Source organism: Triturus cristatus, chromosome 6 (assembly GCF_964204655.1).
Source record: "Triturus cristatus chromosome 6, aTriCri1.1, whole genome shotgun sequence".
Taxonomy (NCBI): domain Eukaryota; kingdom Metazoa; phylum Chordata; class Amphibia; order Caudata; family Salamandridae; genus Triturus; species Triturus cristatus.
The window spans coordinates 1,845,449,765-1,845,470,623 of record NC_140589.1 but is presented as its reverse complement, the minus strand read 5'-3'; the positions used below and the strand labels follow the sequence as shown (position 1 = coordinate 1,845,470,623).

The 20,859-nt window shown below is 42.1% G+C and overlaps 1 protein-coding gene across 2 annotated transcripts in view; it reads left to right on the top strand.

Moving 5' to 3' along the window:
- The window catches only part of IFT172 (intraflagellar transport 172), a 1,173,227-nt gene that overhangs the window by 279,436 nt on the left and 872,932 nt on the right, over positions 1–20,859 (top strand). For both annotated transcript variants that reach the window (XM_085613308.1, XM_085613307.1), the window contains exons 10-12: positions 486–581; positions 6,649–6,810; positions 14,567–14,620. In XM_085613308.1, coding sequence (XP_085469434.1) covers positions 486–581; positions 6,649–6,810; positions 14,567–14,620 — 312 coding nt within the window. The remainder of the gene's footprint in view (positions 1–485; positions 582–6,648; positions 6,811–14,566; positions 14,621–20,859) is intronic.

The window sequence follows — 20,859 nt, the reverse complement described above, 5'->3', positions numbered from 1 at the left end:
TGTGTTGTTGTCCTACTAGTAGAGATCCTTCCTCTTGGTGGCACTACTCTAATCTCCCAAAACGCCCCAGTGGTTATATTTATGGTACATAGTCACTGGGAGGGCTGACCTTAAGCTTACCTAATGCTGCAAGAATGCTTTCGGCTATCCTTTCTCATCAATTTCAGTAGACCTCTGGGTAGGACCTTCTTGCACATGTTTCTATATTTTCTTTTTCCCGGCTTACAAGAGGCACACCTGAACCTCCCCCTTACAGGTGATTTTTATTTTTTATTTTGCCTCATTTAACCTCTCAGTTTCGGAAATGGCTGTGGTGAATACTCTCACTACAGCTCACAATTGTACTCCATCATTTTTACCTCCTTCTAAACTTCTGCTCATGCTCTCATTTCCCCTAAACAACTACTGAATGTGGTGTGGCACTTGAAATTAAAAAAAATGGCTTGATGTGCATTTTTGCCTCATGCATCTTGTTTTTTTTCCAGGGCACCCTGTGTGGCGGAGTTGAGCAGTTTGATTGCTGCTTACGCCGAAGCATCTATAAGAATAAGTTTGAAATGACATATGTGGGTCCCAGCCAGGTAGGTCTTTCAATTGAAATTTTATTTAGATCCATAAGGAGGCCACTAGACGATCATGCCCAGTCCCTGACTCTAATTCAAAACAGCATATTTTACAAATGTGCTCCAGAGGCCTTAGTGTGACTAGCATCCCTTGTGAGAGGAGTGAAAGCCTATCTATTTGGCACCTGCACCATTTTTTGAAATTACTTCGGATGTTTATTTGTTCCTATTCTAATTTTGTGCCATTGCATCTTGTATTAGTATTTGTTACATTAAGAAGCTTGTTCATTTCATGTTCAATACCCCTCAGTATTTTGTTTTCAAAATGCTGACATGTGCACTCCCAGCCTCTGTTTTTAAAGACTAAGAACATGTTTTTATTGGTATATTTTGGCTTCCAGTCACATACTACATGTTACAGAGTTTCTCTGTATAAATTAAGTTTTGTATACTTTGGTGAAAAAAAAAGAATTCAGGTGTTTCCAATCGTGGGATATTAATTAATAATCATCAATACTGACCATCTTTACTTGTGTTTAGGATCTAGGAAACACAGAGGCAAATAAACTTCATGTTTTAGAATGAAGATACCCATTATGGAGAATTGATGTTAATTAGAAGTAACGTTTTTTGGCAAAATCAAGTATTCACTCATTTTCATAATAATTGAATAAATCCATGACGGTAAACAACTATTACAGGCAGGTAACTTTTTTCTATTTTATGGCTTTTTTCCTAATCACATTTGCACCGTGTATCTAGTTCACTGTTTGCCATTTTCACTATTACATACTGATAGTATTCCGAATCCCAGCAATGCACCCATTGACAACAATTTTTTTTTGTCATTTAAACTTTTCCCATAAATGTGTGACTTACCAATTATCTGGGCTCAGCTGTCTAAACCATTAGACCATATCATATTTCTTCGAAGTCTTCTGGGACGTTCTCAGCCGTCTCAACATTAGCTCATCAGCAAATGTTAAAACACACTGAACACCATGTTATAGACCATTTACTAATATGCTCCATAGAACCTGTCCCATTATTGATCCTTGAAGTGCTGCACGTTGAACCGTCTCCCTGGTGAATCGGTTTCATATTCCGTCTCTCTAGCTGATCATGCTACCAGCACTTGATCCTTCCCTCAATTTTATTTAATCTAAATTAGGGTGTAAGCCCTTTACTCTGTTAAACCTGGTACACTTTTTTCTAGTGTTTTTATATTGTAAAACAATTATACTGGCTCCATCTTGGTTTCTGCTCATATTTTTTCTGCGACTGTGTAATTAAGTAAGAGAAGCCAGCCATGGTGCTACTAGTGCACAAAAGAGTGAGCTGCTGCTGTTGTGGAATGTATTTTCTTTCCATCAACGGGAAAGCAACTTGTATCAATCAGACTATGAGTCATTTTCAGCCAATATTCCCCTTTTTCAAAGAAGAGAATTGGTCTCGTTTCCAGAGAACAGAAAGGATAGTTTTTACATAACATCCCATGATATAGCATTTTCCTGTCAAGAAGTTAATGGTATTAGTTTATGGGGGAGGCTGTTTTAAAATGTAATTAATTTATTTCCACAGGGACCCGAGGTCCCCTTGTGAGAGCTGCCTTCATGAGCACCGAACCCCCTTTACCAGGGAAGCACCTTGCCTTACCAGAATCCTTTTCAGTACTTTCCTGAGTGAATCTGCCTAATTCCTTACTGGTTAGCAGAAGAATGTGGCATTTATATTGTGTTTATATTGTGTCTCTAAAGGAATTATTTGCTCTTTCGAATCTGTGTGGCTGTAAGCCCTAAAGCATTACCTGGATGGGAGAGAGTAAAGTTTTTGCTGTGCAAGTTTATAGATCTATAAAACAGGGGTGTGCAGAGTATTTATCATACCACCAAATGTTGTGTAGTCTTGATTATGTCCACATACTTGTCAGAGTTCCCACTCTTCCTTTGACTATTCCCTAGCGTAGCTTTCTATTGCGAATGCTGTGAAACTGTGTTATACTGATAACTTTCAATCGGTTTGTACACAAGTGCCTACTGTACATGGGTTTTTTCTTGTAAGTGTCTCATCCCTTGTAAGAGAGAATTAGATTTCAAATATATCCGCCTACAAAGGCATCAGGAAGATAGTAAGTTTCATCAGAAAGCCATACTCCTATTGAATTTTGGGTATTTTTCATAGTTTTCAAGGGGAATACACAAGAGTCAGAAGCAAAATGTTTGCACAACTGTGGTGCTGTACATAAATGCAGAAGTAGTATCAAGTTGGAACCAACAACATTAAAGCTCTTGCAGGACATTTTACTTTAATGACCTTCTATCTAGCAACTGGAACCACATCGAGGAACTTTTGACCCCAGGAAGCACTCATGTGAATTACACTCAAAAACAAAATATGATAATCTTATTAGTAAGGAATGCCACATCTGTTCAGTGACTTCACTTTGCTTTCATGACTCCTACAAGCCTGATGTAAGCATTACCTAATGTTTGTAACAAATGTGTTATTCCATTCCATGATCACCATTTATAATCATAAACATTCAATGGTATTGCCCACATATGAAATTCCAGATCACTTATTATAAATCACATAAATTAGCACTCTTCTTTAGAAAATCAATGTATTGAAAACAAAAATCTATACTTGCATATCATGTCGGATATAATGGTCAAAAAATGTGTATTTTCTTAAAAAAAGGCGGCCACTGTACTTTACAAATGACACTAATTTAAGACAATGGCAAGAAAAACTCATGCACAAACAGGAAGAAGAGAGAAATTAAGGGAAGTATGGCTAGAAAAACCAACAGGCTAAAGTCTAGAAAACGGACTCGACTTCTTTAAGGACACACACTCCACCAGAGTGCTATCTGTGCCCTGTCAGTGGCAGTTGCACCAGTTTATTTTTCTGGCTCATCTTAAGATCCTGGAGCTCGGAACCTTTTCATCGTTCTTTGCCTCTCAAAATCCTTTCCAAAGCTTGGAAAATTATCTGCAGTCAACATCTGTTTGTTTGAGTGCATTCCGTTTTCTGAAATGAAATGTGTTTTTTTGTCACCTGAAAGACCTTCACTTTTGTAAAGTGTTCATCCTGTGATATGATTAAGGCAGAAAAGAACCCAAATGATCTCTGCATCATGTGCTTATCTCATGTTTCTCATCAAGACCAGTGGCCCCAATGATATTTTCAAGGATAAGTCTGGAGGGCAGAAAAGAGATTCATCTTTATGTGCAGCAGAAAGGCAGAATGTGCCGGTAACCTATATCTGAATAATGTGGTGAACAGACACCGTGTTTTCTATTTGAGCTGTAATCAATGTATGTGAGGGCTTTATTAGAAGAAAACCCAGAAAGAGATGTCGACAAGATGATCACCGGTGTTTATGGTTGACATTGGGATGTATGATGTCAAGAAATGGTAATGCAGCTACATTTCTCTGTCAAGGGCTGGCTTGCCTTTGAAATGCCAATCGACACTGAAAAAACTCAGACATTCAATTTTGAAAAAATCTAGAACATTGAAGCACCATTCAACATTTAAGCATGCGACATCGAGCTAGGGATTTGAAGTATTGGAGGGCCCTGTCCCTCCCATCGCAGGGACGTTCTTCTTCCTGTACTGGAGATCGCCAATTCACTACCTCTCCTCCTTAGTCATCTTGCCACTTATCTAAAGAGCTCATCCAGCTCATGCGGCTCAATCTCCACCTGTGACTTCCTCCCCTGCTCCTCCTCAGACTCGAGCTCCAACAACTCCTCAGTTACTACTCTAGTTCCACTAGTTCCAGTGACAGTAGTTCAGAAAAGAAGGGCTTTGTACTGCACAGGCTTGCACTCTGCAAACAGGTTTGCACTGCACATAATTATTCAAGATGCCCTTCCAAGAATTGGCACCATTATAAGAGATGGCTTCACACTCTAAGTACTTATCCCAGAACTATATTGTCTTCCTCTACCTCGAGCAAGAGATGCTATTCTCCTATTTTAACAGATTCTCCACTTACAAGCGTATCTCCTTCTTATGACAGCAACACTTTTCATGAGGTCCTGTCAAAACTGAGCATTCCAATACCTATTTTTCCAACTAAAATCTTGCCATTTTCAAAACACTGACTCACATCATTTCTTCAAGACTCCGGTTTTGTTGGCCCACTTCTGACTGAACCTTCTGCAAAGCTATTTCTCACATGATTGATAGCGAAAAGTTCTCCTGAACAACATGAGAAAACGTATTGACCTCAGAACAAGGAAACTCTCCTTCCTCAAGGTGTATCCTCCGCTTGTTTCTGTGGTAGTGCCAGCAGCCAAAATATTCTTACCCACAGTTCTTCCAAGCAAGGAAAGTAACAAGCTGGATTTAGCCTGGCGAAAAGTTTGCAGAACGTGTGCAGTATGTAGAAGGCAGGCTGGGCTAATGCACTTTTATGAAGATACAATCACACTCTTTGGGACTCTTTGCAGCAATTGTTTGAGAACCTTCCTTAGGACAGACTAACTAATTTCCAGAAAATCTTCCTTAAAAGCTTGCAGCTCTTGAAGCTGGTATTGAGTGGAGCAGCAGATTCATCAGTACGCTTTGCAAATACAACCCAAATAAACATAGCAAACTGGTTTCCTTGTAACAATATTGTCCGCATGCATGGTTAGTGAGTTTCAAGCCCCTGTGCAGCCATGAAGCCAACCCAGTATTCCAGAAGTATAACGTGGTTATGAAAGCACATGCGGTTTGAAGTCCAGTCCCACCTTTTCAAGATGGGATTGGACTGTAATATTAAACAGTTCATTAAAATCCCAACCTTCTTTCAATATCTATCCTCTTCGGCAGAAAGGTCTTTATGCACATTAGATGTTAGGTGAGGGAAAAAATGTTACCTTGAAGAAATAAATAGTTGTTTGTGAATCACTGATATGATTGTACAGGTTTACCCACTTCAGAACAGTTAATTTGTAGATGGATTGACTCCGGTAACTTGCTTTGTTATAGAAAAGTCGATAAATCCTTAGTGGATAGTCCCAAAGATCAATCTACAAGAGGTAAAGGTGCAACTGCTGCTTTATTAAGAAACATCACAAAGCAGAGAAATCCGTGTCAGCCCTCACATCACCCGACACTGTTGTCTTAAGACAAGTGCTGATGCACATCTGGGTCAGGCCTATTGGAGACATTTATGGAGCATAACTCTTTCTCTTTTCTTCAATTGCATTATCAAGGTATGAGCTTACTACCTTATTCAGTGCTTATGATTTTCGGTTGAGCTCCCCCAAAGTAGAGAGAAAAGCTTTTATCTGTGGTACTGGTTCTTTATCAGGGGAAGCTCAATTAAAACTAAAAGCAGCCATGATCACTCCAGTGAAAATAAAGGGAGCTTGATTGGTCTTCGTACAAGCTCCTAAGTTGCTGCACAAAAAGACATGGAGCAAATGCCACTACCAAGGCATTATGAGATCGTTGGGTGTGCTTCCATAAAGCAAAAGTGTTCGTTTTTTTCTCCCTGTAGGTTGCAACCTATTTATCTATCTCCATGCACTGTGTTTCTTTATTTTTTTTCTTTAAAAAGTGTTGTTACAGTGACTTTTTCGAAGTACATTTGGATTCCATTTTAAAAGAAAATAAGCAAAATGTGGCCAACGTAGGCTACAAATGAGCTGCCAAATTTTTATTTTGAAAAGTTCTTTTATTTTAGAGAAAAGTTTTATTTTATATTTTTTGTAAAAATGTGTTCTGGGGGATCCTGTGCTTGGGCAGAACTTCTCAATTACTTTGATTTTCCCCGAAGGAAAATTTGGATTACAGGAAAGTAAATTTTCCCTTTTTCCACACCTTCCCAATGCCATGATAGTAAAAATATTGATGGAGGCTGGAGGTGCCTCTTCTGATGGGAGCCTGTTCCACATCTCGTATTGGCTGTTTGTTATATGAACTATTGTTGCCTCATCAGTAATCATTCTAGGGCTTCAACTGCTCTAGTCTCTGTTTCTGTACGTATCTTGAGCACACGCTGGGAACCTGCTGTGTAGTCTTCATTACCCCTTCTGATGCACTCTACGTGCTTTTATCTAACTCCTTTGTCTTTCTTCTGCAGGTGATTGTGAAAAACTTGTCAACTGGGACTCGAGTAGTTCTGAAGTCCCACTATGGCTATGAAATTGATGAGGTGAAGATCCTGGGGAAGGAGAGGTATTTGGTGGCCCACACCTCCGACACTCTGCTTCTGGGAGATCTTGCATCTAACAAGCTCAGTGAGGTAATGTATGTATGTATGTATGTATTTGTGCAGTCAAGTAGAGCATTTACCTGTTGCATAAAAGTGCATTATCGTAGTATCAAAGGTTTAAAATAGTCAAAATAAAATGGTTAAACATCTATCATTCCCAAAAGGTTTCCCAAGTAAACACAAGCAAAGGCATCAGAACATGAAGTAAATGTAGTCAGTGCTTTTAAGCAGTTATTGGAGTGGGGTTTGTGCATCTGGCTTATACACAAAATATATATAATATGTTTAAGTCTGCACTCAACGCACTATTGTAAATATGGCAAATATTTCTGCCTATATCTTTCAGTGTTCTTTCATTTGTTCAAACAAAATCACACTATCATTTTGTTGGACATATTAAAAATTTAAAAATCAAACACTTGTAAAATGTAATACAGCTGTTGAAATAATAAACAATTTAAAAAATATGTATTAAGAATGCATAGATATTTTAATTTCAGTAGACTTGTGCAACATTTTGCAGTTTACACTGAAGTTAAACTTGATTCATAACATGAGAAGTGCTGACTGTTTTTCTGAATCAGGCTGTGTAATTGGAGTGAAGTCTTGGACCAGAGGAATTGGGCCTGATTCGTATAGTACCAACACTTGCTGGGTGCAGATTTGCACTTATGCGTAAGTGGCACATTTTTTGCTAAGTCTTGAACATTTCTATCAGCAATCTGTGCAACATCTGCATTGCACCAAATAAATAACTTAATATCTATGATTTTAATACGATCACATTTTTAGAAAAGGCAATGTGCTCGTTACCAAGATGCCATAGTTTCCCCAGTATTGTATCTTTCCTACGTTCACATGCTTGAATCTTCCCCATCATGGTGGAAGTTCCATGGTAACAGTAATAAAGCAACACTAATACAGAAGAATCACTTAGATAACAATAGATATTGCTAGCCAATTCACACTGTTTTAATGCATCCAAACCTTAGATTTCTTACAGCACGTCGTGTGTTAGGGAGTCTCCCTGAGCTCTGCTCAGTAACAGTGTTTCTGCTATCAACTTTTGACTTGTACACTCTCAATTTTGCTTCTTGTCCTTCAAGCAACACCTGACGTACAATCTTTTAGGATTATTTCCCTATTTTCCAACATGTCTGAGGAATCTAAAAAAGGCAATTCAGGCCTTGTGGGAAGCCAAGGCTTTTCTCTGAGGACCCCCACAAGGAGTGTCTTTATTGTCTGTACCCTCAGCATAAGCTGCACGGTTTCTGTTAACACCTTAAAGGACTGTGAGGCCAGGCTCCTTCTTTGGCTCCAGAAGAAGAAGGCACAGATTGACTCAGACTCTGAAATTAAGGAAAGGAAACATTGTTCCTCAAGGAAGCCAAAGATGAGGAGGGCTCTTCCTCGTCAGAAAGGGACTTTAAAAAGGTAAAACCACTGAGCAAGGATACCAGTGCTGAAAAGCCTTCAAGTAAGGAGTCTGCTGAGCGCATACACTCTCACAGATGGCCTTCATCTTCACCTTCTTCGGTTCCTGTCACACCAATTTAAGGATCCTGTTGTGAAGAAGATCCGTCCATTGACGGATCAGTCGTCAAAAGAAATCCCGTCGACAGTGCAATCGGCGATTGGGAAGGCGTTGCCGCACGCATTCTCTTCAGTGCCGGTGAAGATGGCAGTGTCAACAGCTTCGACTACCAGCAGGATGAGGATGATGACGACATCTTCATCGTCCATGAAGACACTGACAACTTCATCGTCGTCAACGAGACCGTCGACTGCAATAATATCGATGGCAGCAATGTCGACTCCCTCAGCATCTTCTAAGAAGTGAGTCTATTTGGCCGCCTTACAGCCCAGCCCAAATTAATGTTAAGTGTAAGGACACTGATGATGAGGGGGCTGATCAAGACACTTAAAAATACCTTGGTGGTGAATTTTCCTTCCGTGAAAGGCATCCACAACCCACTCAAAGATATGACACCTTTCAGGAGATTTATTCTTATGATGAACCGAAAGATGAGCGATAGTATGGTCAAGGGGACATCGTTGCAATCCCTATTTCTCTGGTAGCAGATCTGTGCCTTATGTTAAATGCTTATTACAATCGGTTTCCAGAGGCAAATGGGCTGGCACAACAAACCTCAGCCCTTTTGGAAGCTCCAGAGTTCGTTTCCCTTCCAAATAGTCCTCCTTGAGCACAATAACAGGAAGGATGTCTGATCCCCACTATCACAATAAGAGATACTTTTGTTGATAGTGATGGGGACCAACAACCAGAGGACTGTGAGATTCCTGCGGGTGCCACCGAAGACTGACCGGAATGGGATGACTATGTAACACCAGTGTCTGCTTCACCTTCGCTAAGCCCGGTGGATTCTTCGCTAGCTGACATCCGAAATTTCACGAGCTTCTTGAAAGACCTTCCAAGCTCTTTGACTTATCTCTCCCAGTCAGACCGAGTGTTTTCTATATGACTTTTAGAATTCAACGCAATGCTCTGTTAGATCCATTCCCATTGTTGAATATCTGGCAGATAGGGCTAAAGCGCATGAAGACCCCGGCTTCAGTGGCAGCGGTTGTCCCTAAATTAGACAAAAAGTAAAAGGCACATGACAATTCCCCGGCATGTCTTTTCGGTCAGCCTCGCTCTGATTCTGTCATCATGGAGGCAGACCAACGGCGCTGAAAATATCCGTCCACATCTTGTTCAGCCTGCCAGACAAGGAAGGTAGAAGACTGGACAATATTGGCAAACGCTTTTCCACGATGGCAGCAACATATGTTAGAGCATTCATCGCGTTGGTTATATTGGGGAGATACGACCGTCAGATGCTGTTGTTTTTTTTGCAAAAACAATTTTTATTGCTTTACACAGTTACAATTACCGTCATCAATTATCATCATGCCGACAGTCATATCCAGCTGCTAGAACCAATGCATAACCTAAGCTAAACCCCTACCAACTAGCAATTCGTTGTCAGTCAGCACTCCCATATGCATATACACTCTCACCCCTCCCCCATGTCAGTGTGGCAAAATACCAGGTATAAGGATAATTTTCTCTTTTTAAGTTGCCGTGTTATTGGTTGCGGGCCACTCCCCACCCCCACAGTCAGGCTCAGAGCTGTAGGGAGAAGTGAGGTACTCTTGCCATCGCGCGTGTTCCACCAAGTACCTCTCTATGACTGCCCTTCTGCAGGTTGCTCCAGCGTTTCATCATCCTCAACTACATCCGTCCCCCACCCTTGGGACCGTCAGATGCTGTTGTTATATGTCAGCTTACCTGGAATATTACCAAGAGGATAAGCGTAATGAGGCAAAAGAAATTCTTTTGGAGGGGGAAAAAGCTTCCTCTGAGATTATAAACGCTGCCATTGACATTTCATCTACTGCGTTCAGACAGATGGCAGGAGTTGCTTGTACCATGCCATCAGGGCTCACTGAAGGCAACTTCTTTCCATCCAGAAGTGCATGCCAAGATTCTTGGTATGCCATTTGATGGTGAAAATCTCTTCAGGAAACATGTGGCTGTTACTTTGCAGTCCATACAAGCAGACACAGAGACTGCACCAATCCCTAGGTACCTTGCAACAGTGTCACATTCAGCCCTTTCGAGGGGACAGAGGTAGAGGGCAGTTTGCCTCCAGAATGCCCAACCTTACGCCCAGCAGGGGTATCACTCACAATACCAGTCACAACAGCCATGCAGAGCAACGCAGCATTATCATATTCTCGTCAATCATCAAGATGACGTCCTCCGGCGGAAGGAAGATCACAGGATGCTTCTAGACATCAATGATGTTCCCAGGCACCAATGACCTCAGTCCCACCCACACACCAATTTAAAAGTCTAATTTCCAAATTTTACAGTCTTTGAAGAACATATATTCAGGTAAATGGCGGTGAGACCTAATCCAGCATGGTCACACACTGGTATTGGTTCAAAAGATTCCCAATTTCTCTCCTCACAAGCAAGCTCATAGTCCTTTGTCTCTGCTGAATTTTTTTACTTCTCACCAAGTACGCGATAGAGAAGTTTCCGTTGTCTCAGCACAGCACAGGCTTCTACTCCAACTTCTTCCTCATCAAAAGGAAGTCTGGAAAATGGAGACAAGTGATGGACTTGAGGCTCTTAAATTAAATGCATCAAGAAACAACCTTTCAGGATGCTATCCTTACAAGAGATCATACAACTCCTGAATACAGTAGACTACCTGACATCTGTGAATCTTCTAGATGCGTATTTCCATATCGCTATACATAATTCATTGAAGATTTCTAAGGATTGAGGTGGCAGGGTGCCATTACCACGTCATAGTGCTCCCTTTTGGACTACGTAGGACTCTCAGAGTCTTGACGAAGTGTATGGCTCCGGTGATGGCCTTTGTAAGGAGAACTGATCACCAGGTTTTCCCTTACCTGGATGACTGGCTTATAAAGGGTCTCACATTACCTTCAGCAAGAATATCTACTGTGGCCTCCACATTGCCTTCAGCAAGAAAGTCTACTGTGGCCTGTCGGCGACTCAAGTCACTTGGCCTCAAACTAAACAGACAAAAATCGTCTCTTACCCCATCCAGGATTTTAGTCTTTCTAGGAGCAGTCCAGGATCTGAAGGTTTCTAAGGCTTTCCCTGCGGCGGAGAGGATTCATCGCTTAAGGTCATTAACCACTACCTTATCAAAAAGAAAGTCCACGTCTGTCCGGCAGTGCAAATCAATGTTGGAATGATTTCATCTTGCATCCCATTGATACCAAACTGTCAGCTTAGCATGTTTCCGTTACAGGAGTAACTAGACCTGCAAGGGGTCCCGTGCTAGGGCACCTTTGAGGACACCATTTCAATCACCTCGACTATGAAAGTTGCGATGGATTGGTGGAAGGTCTCAGCAAACACCTCGCAAAGTCTAATGTTCATTCCCGTGCAATCCCATATCTTTATGAAAACAGATGTGTCCCTGGAAGGCTGGGGAGCTCATTTATAGGACAAACAAAGAAGATGGTCTGCCAAGGAGGCCTTGTCACACATCAATCTTTTAGAATTCAAAGCTGTTTTTCTGTGTCTCCAGTCTTTTCTTCCCAGGCTTTGGAATTCCTTGGTGTACATAAGAACAGACAACACCACAACAATGTTTTTATCTCACTTAACATTGAGGAACAAGTTCACAAATCTTGTCAGCTCAGGCTCATTAAATCTGGAAATTGTTGATTCTCCACAAGATCACTCTCAAGGTGGAACATATTCCGGGAGTGGAGAACGAGTGGGCGGAAGTGGAATGAGAAACAATGCCACAAATGTGAGCTGAATCGGTGGCAATTTTTGCAAGTGTTTCATCAATGGGGTACTCCAAACCTGGATCTTTTCGCCACCTTTCAAAACAAGAAATGCAGATTGTACAGAAGAAGTCTTGGGAAAATGTGTTCCAGTTTGCATGGATGGGAATGTACGCTTATGTGCTTCCTTCTTTTCCACTGATCCCAGAAGTCATGCGCAAGAAAAGGCAAGTACATTGCCATCTCATTCTGATCATTCCAGCATGGCCAAAGCAGTACTGTTTCACAGAGCTGCTTATCCTTTCCGAGAGTCCGCATTTTCCATTCCAGCTAACTGAGGATGATCTCTCAACGAACAAGGATCAGGTTGTCCATCTACAGATATTTTTGCTAAGCTTGTCAGCTTAGCGCCTCATGACCAGTAATTTGGGAACAGAAATTTTCGAGAGAACTGCACGTCTATTCTTCAGCACCACCTGCAAGAGTTATGCTACAAAATAGAAAAGATTTTGTTCGTTGTGTACCGCTCATTCTGTACATCGCTTTCATCTACCCCAGAGCAGATGCTCCATTATGTGTTAAATCCAGCAGAATCAGGTCTTGCACATTCCTCCATATGGGTTAATTTGGCTGCTGTTTTACGTTTTTGAAGAAGCACAGGAGAACTATTGTTATGGTCCACAAAATAATTAAAGAATTCATGAAAAGACTGTTTAGAGTCTACCCTTCAGTTCGACACAGTCTTCACTCAGCCAATTCATAAAGCAGACCTGAAATATATCTCTTGGAAGGTGGCCTATCTCTTGGCTAGTGTGTCTGCCAGGAGGATCAGTGAGATCCGTGCCATAACAATCCATGAACCATACTTACAGTTTTGCGATGGCAAAGTCATACTGCGAACTAACGCTAAGTTCATTCTGAAGGTTCCAACATCATTTCTCTTGAATGAGCTTATAATCTTGCCATCACCTGCAGCAGAAAGAGTGTTACACTCTCTGGATATCAAACACTGTCTCAAGTTTTATCTCGAAAGAAACAAGACTTTCAGGAAATCTGATCAACTCCTAATTTCATTTTCCCTTCCGAGAAAGGGTCAGGCTTTATTACGGGCAAGTATTGCTCATTAAGTGTCTGCAGTCATCACCTTTTGTCATGAGAATGCACGAAGACCATTGACTGAAAGGATGAAAGCATATTCTATGCTAAAGTTTGCTGCATCTTCAGCCCTGTTTACAGGCGTATCATTGACAGACCTCTGCAGGACAGCAATGTGGGTTAATGCCCACACCGTCACGAAGCACTACAGCCTGAATTCCTTGGAAAAAGAGGATGTGGCAGTTTGACAAGCTGTGTTACGTCACCTGTTTCACTGAGATACTCAACTTTTGATTGTATTCATGTAAAGTATTGTTTATGATGATTTTTCGGTTTGGTAACTTGGTGCTAATGAGTTTAATCTTGGAGTATTTTTCTATCATGTGGGATGGCTGTCCTTACCCACCTCCATTTATCCTTGGTACTGCTTGCTAGTCTTATTCAAGCATGAGAAACAATGAAAGGTACAATACTGAAGAAAAACAAGTTACTTACCTGTACACTGTGGTTCTCCAGTATTGATATCTTTCATAGATTCCCATGCGACCCTCTCTCCTCCCCATTAAGGCTCGCTACAATCATATCTCTTTTTTCTATTATTTACACTCATGCTCGAGCTCTGGGATATGGTGGCTCTGCGGGGGATGAGTGCTTCAGGGTCTCTACTCTGAATGGTTGAAGTTTGGATTCATTCAAACAATGTGAATTGGCTAGCTATGTCTGTTATTATCTATGTGATTCTTAATGCTTACGTATTAGCACCTCTTTTACTACTGTTACCCTGGGTCTCCCACCATATTGACAGGAAAGATTCAAGCATGTGAATCTATGAAAGAAATCAATATTGGAGAACTGGCTGCAGCCCTTGCTCAGAATAGTCCGCAGCCCTTGCTCAGAAAGGGTTCTGGTTTCTGTCTTCTTGCAGTGCTGTAGTTTGATAATGAGGAAAATCGGAGCACAATATTTGCATGTCAGTCCACAACATTCTATTCTTTTGGCTTCTTTTATTGCTGCATCCTTAAATGACTTGGCCTGTTCTCTGCACTGCAATTTTATGCATGCACTGATGGTCTTGGCTCCAGAAAGATTAGACCTGAAGTCGGCCATTTTGGATTTCTTCTTACCCACACAAAGACTTGGATCTCCCAGAGCCCCATATCCTATAGGGATAGTTCAGTAGCTAAGAACATCTCTTGCTTTCATTTCAGTCTTTTTTTGGTACCTGCTCTGTAATTAAATGTATCTTTTATTAGGTAAATAGATAGGAAACCGAAGAAGCTCCCTGCAGAGGCTGCCAGAGAAAGAGTGTCTGTGGGTAGAACATGGTGCAGGCTTTTTACTGCTGTGATCTGCATGTTAAATCACTCATAAAGGCCCACTGCAATCGTCTTTATTTTCTCTCTTGTAGGTGGCCTGGCAGGGCTCTGGAGGCAATGAGAAGTTCTTCTTTGAAAACGAGAACGTAAGTGGTACTAAAAATTATGCTTATGGATTAAGTGTGTCTAAGGCACTGAAATAAAGCAACATTCGTCCCAAATAAATGTGTGTTACATAAGCATTCCGCCTGCTGACTTCTTAGTTAGCCTTTTTTTGCACTACATGGGCAATAAGGAAACTTGTGCTAAGGGCATTGAAGCAAATATTATTTTTCTTTTTATAGAGCAATGGATATGTTGGGTTCCTCTGCCATATCTTCAATAATGTCTTCTTCCTCCAGGCAGAGTACAGGTTATGATGTGAACTTGTTAATGAACACGTTCATATCTGGCAAGACCAAAAGCATCAAAGTATCCCCAACGCATTCATGTTAGCAGTCCTGTGTGCTCATCTGTGTCCGGGACAACAAATAGGGCAACCTGTTAATCTCGTGGCTTCACCATTGTGAATCTTACCATGTCTCTCCAATGAGCCTGAACCTCTCCTCTTGTTCACCAAATGTGAAGCATACTATTCATGGACCATTGCACATGTTAGTCTATGCACATCAAGGTGCCAGCATGGTCTTAATCTATGTCTCACCACCACGGCATGGGAGAAGACAAATCCATGAAAAATGTATCTTAAATATTTGCCCAATTTTCTGAGTGGGCTTTCATCACAAAGCTCAGTCATTGAACTTCTGAATGTATGTTTTCTGTCAGGCTTTCTTTTCACCAATCATGTATAGATTTTGATGATTAGACCCTCGTCAGTTGACTACCACGTCCATTAGTGTCTCAAAAAGCTCCATTCTACGGGGTCCGATTTTGAAATCCTTTCAGGACATCCAGAAAGACTTTCAGATGCCGAAAACCCAATTTTTCAAGTACCTACAGTTCAGGCACGCTATCTTCCCCCAGCAATATAACAACAAAGACCTAATCTGTCATCATGGCGAATCTTTATGTTTAATTTATGAGTGGGAATGGAAGTATATTTTATTCCTCCACAATCTCCCTTCACAAATTAAGGTAAATTGTCCCTCCTCACAATAGCCGTACATTTAACTCTAAAAGAACCAAACTAAAAGTCAACAGTCACTGGGTTCCAAGAGAAATGCCCCATACCTTGACAGGTGTATATAACACAACAATGTGTAAAAATGTGAAAAAAGTGCACGAACAAGGTAGCACCTCACGTGCGCACCACCAAAGTGAGCTTGCTGGTTAAATATCACCAGTTATTCCCACGTTTATCATCATAGGTCGCTACCTTGTAAACAACAAAACAAAAAAGATGCTATCTCCCCCAGCCAGGAGGGATTGGAGTCGCTGCCGGAGTTCAGCCCGGTAGAAGCTAAAATATTTATGGGGGACATCCTTGACCACAAGATCGCCAAAATGTACCAGTCCCATGTTACACACTGTTCCCCTTCACTGCAGGGCTTAACGGAGGCCTGGGAGGGCGATGTGGGTCAGATGGAAGAGGAAGATTGGACAGAGGCTCTGGCATCTCCGCGTGGGGCCGCTATCGCAATGAGCCTACGGCTTATTCAATTCAAGTACCTCCATAGAGTTTAATATACCAGGGTCAGGCTCTGGAGGGCGGGGCTTGGTGGCCTTTCCGGTGTCTCTCCAATGTGATCATGCGAATGGGACCCTATTGCATACTATCTGGCACTGCACGGCACTAGCAAGATTCTGGAGTGGGGTGCTGGCCTGTCTTTCTGAAGTGCTGGGGTGGGAGCTCCCCAACTCGCCGAAGCTAGTCCTCCTGCATGTGATGGAAGGGATCGGGGGTAATATCTACAAGCAGCATCTTATGCTCCTGGGCTTTACCCTGGCAAAGAGGGACATAGCTAGGGCCTGGAAGGCAGCAGTCGCTCCCTCGCTCTCCGCATGGAAAAACGGTTTATACTTTTGTATGGGCCTGGAGATCCTGGTATTTGAGGCCAGGGGATGTCCCCGGAATCACTACAAGATCTGGAGGTGCTGGGCTGACTATCGGGGCCTGGAGCTTGAGCTGCCACAGGGGGACCGCAGCCGGGACCCAGTGTGACCTCCATATCTCCTGTTGTTAGTTTTCTTCTGCTTTGTTTTTATTGGTGAATTGTACGTTGCCCCTAGGCTGGACAATTGTTTCATGGTTGGTGATGTGTTATATTGTACAATGGCAGTTTGTGTAAGTGATATGTTGCTGTGGAATAGATGGCAGTGCGCAGGTGGTTGGAGGGTTGTTCTAAGGGTTTGATTTTATTTGCATTGCCTTTCATTTTCTCCTGAATCTTTATGAAAAATGGTCAAATTCAATTCTTGTATCTTGTATGCAGCAGTTTTCTGAGGTTCAGAGATCTGCGTCATATGTGATATTTTGGCAAATCATATCTGTTTTCCTAAACAAAAAAGCTCCATTCTATCCTGGAATTCCCTGTAGGCGAGATCCCCGAAAGCTTTCTTACGAAATTTTCAAATTTGAAAATGTATTTAAACAAGAGAAACATGCCTATAAGTTGCAACATTTTAATTTTTTATATTTATGCAGGATCCCTGAAACACGTTTTATAAAACACATATTTAAATTTGAAAATGAATTTAAACAAGGGAAACATACCATTGAGGACAATACTTTATATCTTTCTATTTTCCCATGTAAAACAATGCAGCCATTCAAGCAAAATCTGTCATAAAGTACATTTACCTGAAACCACTGCTGTATAAAAATATCTTACAATTGAAAAAAGGAAATACATTTTCTGTGGCCAAGGGTCTTAGACCCTAATCCTTAATGTTCTGAAGTGAATTTTAAGAATGAAGACTATTTTCACTTGCATAATTAGAATAATTTGGGTCTGTGATAATACAAGGCTTGAAAAGATTGCACTTGAAAAAGGAAATGATGAAGAAATATAACACTAAAGAACCAACAGTAGTTTGTCAAGGACATGTTGGCTTTAATTCACTTTTTTGATTGAATGAACATATTTAATAAATTATAACGATGAAAACAAAAAAGTGTGAAGGTGATAAACATATTGGTGGCATCTGTATATGAAGACATAGGACTAGCATGATTTTACACAACTGTTTGTCAGTATTGTCTTTTACACTGGATTAGCTGCCTCTAAACGTACTATAGCTAGATGGATAGTGTCATGTATCATAGCTTGGCACCAACATGTAAACAGACCGTTTCTCAGCTGGCCTAAGGCTCATTCTAGAAATTGAAAAGGAACAACAGCTGATCTCAGGAGACAAATTATAAAATGCCAGACATTTGAGTAAGGGCTGATTTGAAATCAGCTCATGCTTTTGCTGAAACGGACACCCTTGTGAAAGAAGTCTTCCTTTGCAATTTATTTGCATAAATTATGTTCATCCTTCACACTACGGGCCAGATATACTGAGATAGGATTCACAAAACGTTGCAATTTGCGAGTCTTATGGTATTTTGTGAACCAACCTATGTACTAATAGGTCAGTTTACAAAATACTCAATCGCAGTGGGTTGCAATTTGACCTACCTGATGAATATTAGGGAGGTAGTTTGCAAAATGAGATCCATTGTGATTCGCTGTCATCGTAGGGATGTTTGCCTGCTGGAATCAGCAGACCACCATTTCTTTCATTAATTTTATATAAAGCAATGTTTTTTTCCCCATTTTAAATGCAACTAGTTTTCCTTAAAGGAAAGCAAAATGTGTTAAATTTTTTTTTAAATGTAAGAAAAGTCTGGAAATCTATTGTTCGAGGCATATGAGCTGCAGGATTCACACTGTGTGCAAAGATCGCCATCTGGTGTTGGGCTTGAGTGCTTGCACCTTGTTGTTGTCTTGGAAGAAGTATTTTGTAGTCCCGAGATAGGTGACTGCTCCCTTGGACGATAGGGCGCATGGGCATTGACTCCATCCTCAGATTGTTTTTTTCCGCCATCGGGTTCGGATGTAACTTCAGCGCTTCGTTTCTGTACCGTGTTATCCAGCCCTTTTTGCCGTGCAAACCATCTCAAACCCAACGGTATAGTTTTCGTTCACGCGTCTTTCGTCGCGTTAACTCAAATACTCTAATCCGGTCATCGACGCGGGCCGCTGGGCCTATCGACGCCTTTCGGGCCTATGGCTAATGGAAAGGACTCCATTCAAAAAATGCCCCCAGTGTGGAGCTAAATTCCCACACAGCGACCAACTCAAGGTCTGCAACCTCTGTCTTTCGTCCGAGCACAAGGAGAAAACTTGCCAAGCCTGTGCCTCCTTCCGGTCCAAGAAGACTATCCATGATCGCCGGGCCCGACAACACCTTATGGCGCAGCAGGCTGCACCAGTGCCAGAAGACATCTTCGATGAAGGCCTCGATGTTCCGGAGGCAGAGGATTCGGAGGATCTGGACATCGTTTCCTAGGCAGATGACTCCGACTCCGATGACCACATCACTCCAGGTCAACGAGTGAGTACAATTGCCCCTGCCCTAACCCCACCCGAAAAAAAGAAGGTTCCGGTTGCGACTTCGCCTGCAAACCTCAGTCGCAACCGAAACAAAGCTTCAGAAGTCCCTCTCCCGGGCCTGGCTCCGAAGACAAAGAAAAAGCCTTCCCGCGGCTCATGGCCGAGCAAGCCGCATGTCAATGCCCGCACATCCTATTCTCACAGTCTCAAAAAGGCCTTGGCACCGAACACCTCGGCACCAAAAGAACAAAAGGCCTGGGATCCGAAACCAAAACACACGGAACCGAAAAAGATTTCAGACTCGACAACGAAGCCAAAGGATCCAAAAACCCCTTCAAAGGCTCCAGAGCAGAAATCTAAATCCCGCTCGGAACCGAAAAAATCGACGGCGAAAGCAACTATCGAAGAGGAAGAACTTTTTCTGCTGGATCCCGTCAATCCGGAACAAAAAACTCTCCCAAGTGGACCCTAAGACAGGCCATATTGTCAGCATTCCACACAAAAAGAGGAAATTGGACACCCCACACATCCCTGAGGTGCCTGTGAAGAAAAGAGACTGTGCAACTTCACCCTTAAGACCCTCTTCTCCTGTTCTTCCTACTTAGCCTTCCTCTTCTCCAAAGTCTCCCATCCTTCCCCCATATTCACCACCACCACAGGATGATGATGATTTAGGGGTTGGGGGAGGCAACAATGACCCTTTTACTGACCCTGATGATGACACAGACATACCACAGGACACATGGGATGACTATGATGACCCAGTAGATCCTCCAGATCCTCCAGACCTTCCTGATCCTGATGCATACCCAACAAAGCTATCTCCCCCATATGACAATATTGGCTTTAGTCAGCTCATTGATAGGGCTGCTCAGTACCATGGTGTTCAAATGCATTCCGACCCCACAGAGGAAGACTTCCTAATAGACACTTTTGCACAGTCACAAAAGACAGTACAAACTTTACCCATATTAAAAGGCATCATTAAATATGCCTCAGAGATATTCAAAGACCCTGTAAGGGCTAGAATTCTCAATCCTCGGATTGATAAAAAATATAAACCCGCCCCTAATGATCCCACCTACATTAAGGGCCAACTTCCCTTAGACTCCTGGTAGTGACCAATGCTAGAAAGCGTGCCAACTCTCAGACCTCCGGTGATGCTCCACCTACAAACAAAGAGTCTAAATTACTAGACGCTTCGGGCAAACGAGTTGCCGCCCAGGCAGCTAATCACTGGAGGATAGCTAATGTGCAGGCATTACTTGCCAGGTACGATTGGGCTCATTACGACGAGCTTGAAACCCTAATACAGCATTTGCCTGTCCAATATAAAGCCAAAGCTAATGATTTGATTCAGGAGGGCAAGTTATAAACAGATGCATCAATTAAGTTGCCCTCGCTGCAGCAGACACCGCATCTAGATCCATCAACACTAGTGTGTTACTAAGAAGACCTGCCTGGCTGCGCATTTCTGGGTTCAAACAAGAAGTGCAGACTACTATCCTAAATCAGCCATTCAATCACAAACAACTTTTTGGCCCACACAAACGTCCACCAACAAGGGATATTTTAGAGGTGGGTACAGGGGAAATAACAACAAAGGTAGAGGCCGAGGTAACAACAACACTCGCGCCTCTCCCACTAATAAACAGTGACTTCCCTCCAGACCATTCCACTCCGGTCGGAGGGAGACTCTCACACTTCCTACCTGTCTGGAATTCCATCACTACAGACAAGTGGGTAAGACAAATTATCCAGTATGGTTACCAGCTGGAACTTACTGCAACTCCCCCCAACATACCGCCCAAACAACGTCCGATGTCCACAGAACATCTGACGCT